At 37.8% G+C, this 12,048-nt stretch overlaps 1 protein-coding gene across 1 annotated transcript; it reads right to left on the bottom strand.

The window, feature by feature from the left end:
• Positions 1-2,766: 2,766 nt before the first annotated feature.
• On the bottom strand, positions 2,767-5,656 carry LOC5565367 (very long-chain specific acyl-CoA dehydrogenase, mitochondrial). The gene is made up of 4 exons (XM_001649695.2): positions 5,501-5,656; positions 4,544-4,727; positions 3,000-4,481; positions 2,767-2,940 (listed from the first exon to the last, which is right to left on the bottom strand). Exons 1-4 carry the CDS (start codon positions 5,560-5,562, stop codon positions 2,803-2,805), a joined length of 1,866 nt encoding a protein of 621 aa, XP_001649745.1. The 5' UTR covers positions 5,563-5,656; the 3' UTR covers positions 2,767-2,802.
• Positions 5,657-12,048: the final 6,392 nt, after the last annotated feature.

The following is a 12,048-nucleotide window of genomic DNA, read 5'->3' as shown; positions in this document are numbered from 1 at the left end:
TCATTTTCCCTCCTTCTGGCATCGGAGTTGAGCAACTTTGGGTTGCTATTACATTCGCAGGATGGACCTTGTACGTATGCGTAGTTTACTTTCCGCCCGACCGTATCCATGACTCCGAACTTATCGATGCTCATCTAGATTCGCTCACCTGGGTATTCAATGAAATGGGCATCAATGACAGTATCATGATAATAGGTGACTTTAGTATTCCGTCAATAGAGTGGAAGTTAAACAGTTCAGGCTTTTTGCATCCCGATTCTAATCGATCTGTTGTTCACAAACTTTCCTGTAAATTACTTGACGGTTACAGCACTGCCGGTTTAACGCAAATCAACGGAGTGACAAATAGTAACGTCCGAATGTTGGACCTCGTCTTTGTCAGTAACGAACTTTTGCATATCTCTGAAGTCTTTGAAGCCCCAGCGCCATTGGTGAAGACTAGCAGGCATCATCCTCATCTACAACTCGCTCTCAAGGCATTTATGCAGAGCTCAATTGCAACGGTGGAAGAAATCTATTACGACTATAACAGAGCCGACTATCGATCCATGAATTCCATGAATGAATTTCTGGCCAGTATCAACTGGAACGAACTACTGTTTGATTGCGACGCAAATGAGGTGTATTCCCCAAGAATTGGAAAACATCTTATGTATTTCCAGTTTTTAAAAAAGGAGACAAAAGTGTTGTATTAAACTTTCGTGGAATCGCCTCCTTAAGTGCCGCCTTTAAACTGTTTGAAAAGCTGGTTTTAGAATACATGATGTATCATTGCTCCAATTTGATTGCCGAAGAACAACACGGTTTTACACCGAAACGATCAACGATGAGTAACTTAGTTCTCTACACCAACTCGATTCTCCGTGAAATGGAGAGCGGAAACCAAACTGATGCCATTTATACAGACTTTTCAGCCGCTTTCGATAAAGTAAACCATCAAATTGCAGTAGCTAAGCTTAATCGTCTCGGCTTCAACGGTTTCTTCTTTGTATGGATCAAATCGTACCTCACGGATCGATCCATGTCTGTTAAAATAGGAACGCACCTCTCATCTTCGTTTACCGTGACATCAGGAGTCCCACAAGGAAGTCATCTTGGGCCGCTGATTTTCTTGTTGTACCTCAACGACGTGAATCCTCTTCTGAGCTGTTACAAACTGTCATTCGCTGATGATTTCAAACTCTATTTAACTATTAAGACTGTAGCTGATGCAGACTTCCTTCAAGATCAACTCAACATTTTTTCAGATTGGTGCACTTCAAATAGAATGATTTTAAATTCTTCAAAATGCTCAGTTATAACATTTACGCGCAAACAGAATCCCATTATCAGATACTATATCTTACATGGTACCGTTTTGAACAGAGAATCTGTCGTAAAAGATCTGGGAGTTCTATTAGACTCGGAACTTTCTTTCAAAGATCATATTTCTTATGTGACCACAAAAGCTTCAGCTCAATTAGATTATAATATTATCTATTATCATATTATTATTTATATTATAATATTATCTACTACATAACATATCACTATAATTCAATTTCTCATGTTTTTGGGAGGGAGGGAGCATCAGGGCATCATTGAATTTACAACTGGACAATGAAGTGGAGTGCCAATCGGAGTCAGGAGGAAAAGTGTTAGTCGTTCGCGTCTAGTACTTTTCTCTCCAACAGTTGTAAAAGATTTGACGCGCCCTTCTTCTAACAAACCTTTCCGTGGAAAGCTCGACAAGTATTGCAAATTCTAATACTCAAACTGTTGGATCATATGGCTGGAAGGAGATTCTCTATTTCCCGCGGGTTTCGCGTAAGTGTCTCTGCTTACGGGTCCGCCACCCCCCTTTTGGCCCTTCATACAGCGATATGTTGAATGCAGATTGGTAATAAAATTTGACCTTACTGTTGAGTGGAGCCGCATGCAGAGCAAGACTCAAGCAAGGATTGGTGGCTACCTACATACATACATACATACACAAAAGCTTCAGCTCAATTAGGTTTTATTTTCCGTATTACTGAACAGTTTAAAGATGTGTATTGTCTGAAAACTCTATACTGTTCCTTAGTTCGCTCAATCCTTGAATATGGGTCGGTTGTTTGGTCTCCTTTTTATAAAAATGGTGTCGACAGGATTGAATCAGTTCAAAGAAAATTTTTAAGATTTGCTTTGAGATTATTGCCTTGGAATGACCCGCTGAACCTCCCAAACTACGAAGATCGCTGTAAACTAATAAACCTAGATCTCCTTGAAGTGCTACGAAATGTATCAAAAGCGACATTTATCGCTGACCTGCTGACTTCTCGTATAAACTGTGCCAATTTGCTGTGTCGTGTATTCAACAAGTGTTATAATGTGTTTAATTTTAAATTTGTCTAGATCTACTATTAAGAAAAGAATTAAGCAATTATTGTGTTATTCGTAAGATTTGAATGTTATTTAACAGATATTTGTTTATTAGTTTTAAGTCAATTGTATCATTTGGATTTGTTAATCTGTTGATGCGAAAAGATAAGAAGGTTTTATGCCTATTTGAGAGAGAGTTCATTTTTAAGCTCAACTCAAACGGGCTTTTCGCTACTCCTAAAATAAATAAATAAATAAATAAATGCTTACATATATGAAACGTAATCAAACCAAGGGGGACGAATTCGCCCACTTTGGGAATCACTGCACTAGACTGAATCGAAAACTGTGTCCCAGACGTAACTTAAAAAAGGAAAAGAAAAAGATCTACGGATTGTGTCATTTAAAAAAGTGACAAAATGTGCATCAGTTTCAATTTTATTTTATTTTTTAAATGGGCCGTTAGATTTCGAAGGGCAGTTTTTGCACTACACCTCCGTTCTCACAGATATTGTTTGCTATGAGAGACAGCGTTTTATAACTCTCCAAGTGCAGATGCTTGTTCACTCGCTTCAGATTGTTATTGACTCTGTTGTTTGCCTAGAATATGGAATTAAATCAGTATTGATGGTAACTACTATATTGATCAATGAACCTACCTCAACACACCAAGCCTTCGTCATCATCATCTCGTGCTCTGCGGAGGGTAGATTTTTGTTCAATGCCCGGGATGCACGTGACAGTACAGTTGCCATAGCATAGATATCGATGGCACTGTCAGCCAAACGAGTCAACAAAAACTGTTCATCAACGATCCGTTTGCCGTACTTAATGAGCAATGATTCAACTGCCAACGAAAACATGTCTATGCTCTCAGAGCACTGTTTTGCCGAATCCTTCAATGGCTCAGCAACAAATTGGCTCAAGTCGGATCCACCTACTCCCATGCTTCGGGCTGCCCTTCGAGAACCTTCCTTAAATATCAATCCCAAGTTGGCCGTCGGGTTCTTGAACGCTCGCTGGATTTCTTTCAAATGTGATCCAGCATACTGAATTCCGGTTAACGCTACAAACAGTCGTAACACATCGTTGGCTCCTTCGAAGATCTTGTAGATTCTAATGTCCCGCAATATTTTCTCAAGCCCAGCCGATTTCATGAATCCGTTTCCGCCCAAAATTTGAATGGCTTCATCGCAAACGTGCCACGCTGCTTCCGACGAGAATACTTTGGAAATCGCAGCTTCCAAGTGGTAATCCTTTGAACCTGTATCCATATTTCCAGCAACCATATAGGCCATTGTTTGTGTCACATACTGCAACATTGCCATTCGAGCCAATTTTTCCTGGACGTTTCCGAATTCTTTGATTTTCTTTCCGAATTGAACCCGAGAGTTTGCATGGTCAGTCGCCTTAGCTATACAAGCTCGCATTGTTCCAGCTAGGGTAGCAGCCATTCCAAATCTTCCGTTGTTCAGAATGTTCATTGCAACCTTAAACCCGTTGCCTTCTCCTCCGAGTACGTTTTCAACCGGAACTTTCACATCGTCGAAGAAAACTTCTGTGGTGTTCGAACAACGAATACCCATCTTGTCCTCCGCAGGTCCACTCGTCAAACCACCGAAGTCACGCTCAACGATGAACCCAGTTACCTTGTCCCTCTTTTGTCCTGTGCGGGGGTCTGTAACCTCAGTTTGTGCAAAAACCGTGAACACATTGGCTATTCCACCACCCGTAATCCATAACTTGGATCCATTTAGCGTGTAGAACTTGCCGCAAGGACTTTTAACAGCTTTGCTTCTGATGGATCCGGCGTCCGAACCAGAGCTGGGTTCCGTTAAGGCGAAAGCAGCTGTCGTTTTACCGCTCACAACCATCGGCAGATATTTACGCTTCTGCTCTTCGGTACCGTACAGCAGAATCCCTTTCCATCCGATACTTTGATGCGCTCCTAGAACTACCGCTAAACCTAGATCTACTGCTCCAACTGCGTCTCCCATGGTTGCGTAACCGGTGTTGGAAAGGTTTAGTCCTCCGTACTCTTCAGGAGCCATCAGGCCGTAATATCCCATTTCCCACAGAGCGTCCGTTACGCTTTCCGAGGGGCCATTCAGCTTTTCACTTTCTGCCGCGTCGTAGCGTTCCTAATGGGAAAGTAGGAGTCTTATTATTAATGGGAATGGTGATGTGTTGTGTATTCACTCACAGCGAAGAATCGATGTACGGGATCCGTCAAGGATTGAATGTACTCCCTTTGCTCTTGATCGACTGCTTCCGGGTAAGGGAACACTTGGGAAGTCTGAATTTCTCCTCGAAACAGGTTCGCCATGAAAGACATGTTAGCGGGTGATTGTGCCCGCTTCAGATTAGTCGATGTGATGGAAAGACATCTGAAACACGATTTATTGAATATAATTTTTCGCTGTTATATCTTCATACAATGTTGAAATTAACAACAATTATTGATTTATTTATTTTTTTCACTACTTGGACAATCTACTAAATTGCTTAGTAAAGCTTGTTGATGGTTGCAAACATAATTTTCAAGGTTTACCTTATATTTTTTCAGAAAAAAGGGTATATCATGAAAGTTGTTATCTCCTGACAATAGGGTCCTAAAGTCCTGTCCCAATTTTAGTGCCAAACGCTTAATTTTAGGCCAGAAATACATGTTTACTCAATTTTTTAATGTTTTCCGTTGGTTTAAGTCCAAAAAACATTTTTTCTCGTTTCTTTACTTTAGATTTTATCACTCCCCTTTGCTCAAACTCAAATTTTGGGTATATTTTGTTTTCCGTGTCCCTTCCGAAATTTCAGATAGGAACAACCCCAGTGTTAAAACTCAAACCCCTGTGGTGTTTTTGTCGGCAAAGTGAACGTCAAAGATGATCAAAAGTGTCAAGGTTCATTTATGGAGCCAGTTTACAAATCAAAGTTTAAACATGATATAGCCGTTATTTGAGTGGAAAAAATTGCTAAAGTAGTTGCAGTAACATGCTCTTTCGTGTTATTAAAAAACAAAATTTCATTAAAAATTTTAGGACCCTATTCATTGTCGAAATAATTTGCCGGAGCTAAGAACACAGACAAGCGAATAAGACTGTTCAAAGTCCATTAATTCTGTCCAACGTCAATGAATCACCCTTGAAGATAACCGAGTTACCTTGAGTTTTGAGCCAAACTGCAGCCAGTTTTGGATACAAGTTGCACTCCCGTTCTGAACATTTTGTTAATACAGGAAACTAAGCGCTGTCCACTTTACCGTTCCGCTGGTAAATCAATACTGAATGTAGATAATCGTGGTTTCTCCAACCTAATATCAGTAGAGCTTGTTTTGTGATAACAACTTAATCTGTGTCATTGACAATCTGTTTTTTTACTAGGTTGATTTAATATCTGTGCAATGGTTATCCACTGCTAACGTCAGACCCCTTCAAATGAGGTGCATGGACTTAATAGATTACATTCGCTAAACTTGCATATGTACCTACCATTGGATAATGAAGAAATGTTATCTTAGAAAACCAACTTATGACGTTCAACGGATGTCGTTTTTGAAAGAAATGGGCTAAATCGAAAAGATAAATTTCACTGTTGTTGACTGTATTGCGCAACATGTTTCCTAAGAATATAATATGAAATTTTCATTCAGGTACACTTTATAAGCATTAGGTTCAAAATGTCATTTATACTAATTTGTAGGTCGCAAGCTTAACTAATTTAAGAAAAGTGTGAACCAGGCTAGAGTGTTAACCGGGTGGAATTAATCTGTCTGAGTTTTTCCTAGGAATTAATCACAGGTTTGGGAAACGATACGAAGTGAACTTTGGACAGTTTTGTTTTGCACAGAAGGCGAACGTTGATCCATAAAATTACGTCATCGATACTTATATCTGTTGGATATATGTTAGATTGTATCACAATGCTCGAGGCTCATCGTAGATGACACATCATATTTCGAGCTTGGTTGGAAAGTTTTATCTATTTCACAAGCATTGATGAGAACCAATCTGAAACATCTTGAAGTCGTTTGATGTTTTACATCAATATTGAACATTTGACAGTTCAACAGCCGACTAAATAAGTTGAAAAATCGGTCGATTGTTGCACCTCTTGCTTATGGAAGTGTAACACAGCGATCAACTGAATAGCCGCCAGATGAAATCGGGTGACCGATGAAATCTGGTGTTAAGTAGGTCTTCTTTGTTGGATTTTACAGAAACAATTGACTTATCCACCAATTTAGTTGGATTACGTCGGTACACTCTGTTCAATCGGGTGATATTCGGTTGATCCCTGTGTTAAAAGCGTCGGTGCAACAATCGACCGATTTTTGAATCGATTTTGGCTGTTGAACTGTCAAATGTTTATTGGGGATAAGTAAGGTAATTGTCATAACTTAAGGCCCAAGTAAAAATGGTGCAAAAGTCAAAACTGAAAAAGCAGTTTTCTCTTTTTAAATAAACAAATCGAAGAAAATAAAAACACACAGCTCTTTTATTTGCCAAATAAAAAGGCTGTGTGTTCTTATTTTCATCAATTTATTGTTTTAAAAGGAGAAAACTGCTTTTTCAGTTCTGACCTTTGAATCATTTTTTCTTGCACCTTAATATAAACCTATCAGTACACTTTGGCAAATATTTGACTTGGATTGATACAGTGCCAAACAAATATTTGACATCGCAAAAAAAATTGTCATAGCTCAAATCGATATTTGTCTGTTTATTTATGCCTTGCCAAATATTTGCACAATTGGCAAAGCGTGCACTGATAGATTAAGGTGCAAATACCATTTGCTAATCGCTGTGTATGTATGAGTGAAACTTGACATTACTTACATTTATGAGATCTTGGATCGCCGTTGAAATGAATTTCAATTCCAAATGCCGGTTATAATCGCTAAGAAAAAAAAAACAGAATCTATCCCGAAAAAAAAACCTTGGTATTCGACATGGCGACTGTAATTATTAGGGTTAGGGTATTTTCGCGTATGGTTCGCAAATGTGTGCACCGTAAGAAATTGTATGTAAATAATATTCAGGACGGTAACGTTTTATGTAAGATTTTGTTATTATTTTACCATAGTCGACGGACCATTTAAGTGCCGTAATGAATACGGTACCCTGAACGTCCACGATATTGTTTAAACTGTTTTGATAATGGTAAATTTCTAAGCAGGCAGTTTGTATGTCCGATAGCGTAATTTTCGATTTGAACAGCAATTTAAACTTTTGAAATCATCAAAATCTATTCATAATGGCCAAGCCTCTACGTAATATCAGAGTGGAGATTATTCTCGCTCATGATATATGAAAATTAAAACTAACCAAAAAGACAAAACTTCGAAAGGATAAAAGTTCGGAAAACAAAAAGTCAAAAACGATTTGCTTTGTGAAATGTATTTTGTCTTTTCGACCTTTTGTCTTTCGATCTTCTGTACTTCCTACGTTTTGTCATAGATTCGATTAAATGTATGGAGCAGACAGTTCAATTACACAGCGTAACATAATACCATTTTTGCGTTTCTCAATGATCATAAATGTTTCAGCACGCCACAATTTTGAGTGACGGGTCGCCAAACTTGTATAAAATACTGGTTTTATTGATGTTTAAGTTGAAGATAAATCGTAGCGATGCCTAAAAGTTCCAAAAGCACAAAACTAGAGAACTAGATAGCGTATTGAGCTGGAAACTTGGTCGATTGGGCACCAGTCACTGCCAGCGAGTGACCAATCGATCACGTTCTCAGCTTGAGAGGAAAATAACCATCATCGTTAAAAAAATCGAACCCAGTTTTTTTGCTCAATGCTCAAGAAAATCTATCACAGAGCTGCACTTGCTATCCGAAATGCGGTGATAGATTTTTATGAGGATTGCTCTAAATGTGAATGAATAAACGGGTTTTTAATTTTTGATGATTAATGATGACTGAATGGTGAATTCTTGAGCCTAAAACGGCTCTCTAGATTTTGTGTTCTCAAGTTTTTGAAGTATGGATTCGTCTTAAATAAAATTTAAACTATGATTTATCTAAATTTTTAGTTATTTTATCATCAAAAGTGCAAAATGGGACTTGAACTTTCACGAGTATATGTTTCGGCTTGAACTAAATTATTAAATTTTGAAAAATCGATTTTTTTACAAAAATCATCGTAAATTATATGGCTTGATACTATACTTTTCTATAACATCAAAAAGTAACTGGATTAAATTAAGCAAATAAATCGCCATACAAGCAAGTAAACTTTTATGCAATTCGGCTTAAGTCGAAAAGTAATGCTTTTTAAACAGCCGATATTTCAAAAACTTGACATGTACCGCAGGGTTACATTTTCGGCCCTTAATGTGAAAGCCACACTTCAAAGTAAGGGAAAAACATTCATTTTTGACCCATTCACATGATTTTGGCCAATTTGGTATGACACTGAAATTTCGTAGGTAAGAATTAGTGATTTACTCATATTATAGTTGAATTTCTTTCGTTATTAAATTGAAGATTATTTAATTAATAGACCAATGCAATAACTGTATAACTTTCTGTATAAAACAAAACGTTACATCTAGGCAAATTAGAATGCTGGTTCCCCCGGAATGGCCAGCCTTCGTAGTCTCTTCTCTATTGATTGAAAAATCTTCAAGTTATTGACGAATTACCGAAAGAACCGACTATTGCGTCACCTATGGCTGAAAATGTAACACTTTATCATTTTTATCATACAAACTTCAACTCTTTGAGACCCATCATAGATTTGATGGAATCCATTTAAATAAATTTCCACGGTCGCTTCTAGAATCTGAAGTGTGCTGGAGGTGTAACTTGAGGTTATAGGCCACTCTGCCTAGTGAAGGTTATTGCAATCGAATATAATCGCCATGCAGTCCATAGCAGGGTCAAGATTCTATATTATTTCGGAGCCATAGCGTATCCCATCTGGAGATGGCAGCTGAGCAGCCAACCTCTAGAGCTTTATTTAAAGATTTCTCGAACGATTTTTTCAAAGAATTATTTTTAAAGAAATCAACTAAAGATTTTTGTGGTAATTCCGCTAGGTATTTTTTGCATGCATTTCTTCAATTTATATTATGATTTTTCCACATATGGTCGCGAAATTCCTAGAGCATACTGCGACTTAATGTCTATATTTAAGAAATCGGTCTAGAAATGAATCGACATAAATATGACTTAAAATTGACCCTAATTCCTGAATTATTGTAAGTAAATTCGACCATATTAGCAACGTTTTCCCCAACAATACAATAACAAAAAATATTTTGCATTGCTCTTTACTCGGAGCTTAGAATAGGCCTATTCATAAGACGTTTCAAATCAGTTGATCGTGAAGCTCCCTGACAGTTCTTCTATGGAAATGACAACTCCGTGTTAGTACCGGTCCTCCATCGATGTAAACAAATGCATAGACGGACCTGTCACATGAAAAGGCCTATCTATACTCTGCATCTTGAGTAACTACAATACCGACTACTAGATGTAGTAACTGTGAATGAATTTTGACAAAGTAAGCTGATTGCGTATCTTTAAACTTTTCGGTAAAATGATAAGAAAGTGAAAAAAGATAATAAAATCTGATAACGATTCAAACTCTGGACTTCCTTCTAGTTTAGTTAGTGAGCGTCCTACTATTGAGGTCATATCTTCAAAAAGATGGACGGGATTCTTGTTCATGACTAGTTATTCAAGAACACAGAGTTTTGGCAGACATTGTCAAATTCTGTGTTTTGGTATTTCACTGATAGAAAGTGTTGTATTTCTATGTAGATGTTGGAGTAGTTTTTCCGCAAAGAAGTAGCTTGAAGGTGTAAGCGATTTTGGTAACACCAGTAGAGATAAAGCCTGAATCGTGATAACATGCATCAAACATGAACATAAAAGAACTCTTATCATTGCGATAGAATCTATTTGACACGACCTGCACAATGTACTTGTCAACCATATACGGGGATATCAGCAGATATCATTGTACACACTTAGCAAAATTAGCGCAACCTTAATAACTATCCGTTCATTTGAATTTCGTTGAGCAAACGAGAACGATTATGAATGATAGATTTTTGGTCTTTATGAAAAACACCTTTTATAACACCTACGCACTGAAAGTATAGAGTCGTTGCCATACAGAGTTATTGCAGCTCTTTTAAGTTTGGCATTACTGAAAACCCCAGAGTGGATTCGAATCGCACCGGTCGAGGTTCTTTTCGTAAAGGAAACTTTCTCGGCTTCCTGGGGCATATAGTATTTTCGTATCCTAAGCTAAGCTAACAGTTAATAACTGCTGATTTGCTCATAAGAACACTAAGCTGTGAAGCAAACACTCTCCCAGTGGAACGTAATGCCCGAAAAAGGAAGAAGATGAAGAAAAAGATCACTCAAAACCCAGTGATAAAAGTTTTTTCAACTAACAATCGTTGGGGCTCGCAGACGCAACTTCATAGATGACCTCAGAAATATATTGTTCTAGTACTTCACAATCCTGAGATAATCGTGCTTATGCTGCGCGGCGCGTGAGTCGAAACGACATTTCTCACTTCGTTGTCGCATGAACCTTGTCACTCAATTCTGATTGTCGACTCACGTGACTCGACAGGTTCATTTTCGCAGCGAGTGAGGAAATGAATCATAACAAACGAAATTCATTAGCAGAACTGTCAAACCACCCATGTCTCTCGACAATCTTTCGATAAGGTCCTAATAATTTATTGTTGAATATGATTTCTAAATAAAAATAGGTTTATTTTCAATATTTTCAACTAATTACAATTCAAATATGTTACATAAATCAAATATAATGTCTATTTTTAATAATATAGAATTATCATAGCGTTTGAAATGTTTTATATAGACACAACCTGATATAATTTATAGGTCCTTCTCAAAAGTGAAGTTTGTTTGACTTGTTTCTCTGGATTAGAAGTCAAATCGGTTCGGTTTTTTTAATATTCGATTGTTTCAAGCGTTTAATTTGTTGTTTGTTTAATTTTTTCGAAAAATGAGCTGTTTTGAGTTCTGGTTTGATATTCGTTTTACCTGCGATGCTAAACTTTTGAAGGAGCTGCAATTTGCAGTATGACTCCATACTTATGATGAGTAGTGTACATGAATCTATGACAAAAGGTCGAAGAACAAAAAAAAACAAAAGGCCGAAACTCTTTTCTCAAAGAAGGAAAAATTTCCCAACTTGCAAATCGTTTTCGACTTTTTGTCCTTTTGACCTTTTGTCTTTCGACTTTTTGTCCTTTCGGCCTTTTGTATTTCGTATTCTTTTGACCATAAACCGGTGTCCATACAACACAACCATAAACGTAGCGGTAAACGCGCAGCTATTCAGCATGACCATGCTGAGGGTCGTGGGTTCGAATCCCGCTGGTCGAGCATCTTTTCGTAAAGGAAATTTTCTCGATACCCTGGGAATAGAGTATCTTCGTACCTGCCACACGATATACACATGCAAAAATGGTCAATCGGCAAAGGAAGCTCTCAGTTAATAACTGTGGAAGTGCTCATAAGAACACTAATCTGAGAAGCAGGCTTTGTCCCAGCTGGGACGTAACGCCAGAAAGAAGAAGAGCATACACAACCGCCTTCCGTATTAATTGCTTACACTGACTCTGGCCAATGCTTAGTTTTGGTATAACCAGAATTTTTCGTTTGGTATAACCAGAGGTTTTTCTTTAGAAGGGGCCCTCAGGGCACAC

The sequence above is a fragment of the Aedes aegypti genome, chromosome 2, assembly GCF_002204515.2.
Source record: "Aedes aegypti strain LVP_AGWG chromosome 2, AaegL5.0 Primary Assembly, whole genome shotgun sequence".
NCBI classification, from domain to species: Eukaryota; Metazoa; Arthropoda; class Insecta; order Diptera; family Culicidae; genus Aedes; species Aedes aegypti.
Note: the sequence above shows the minus strand (reverse complement) of the source record. Positions and strands in the feature narration are given on the sequence as shown.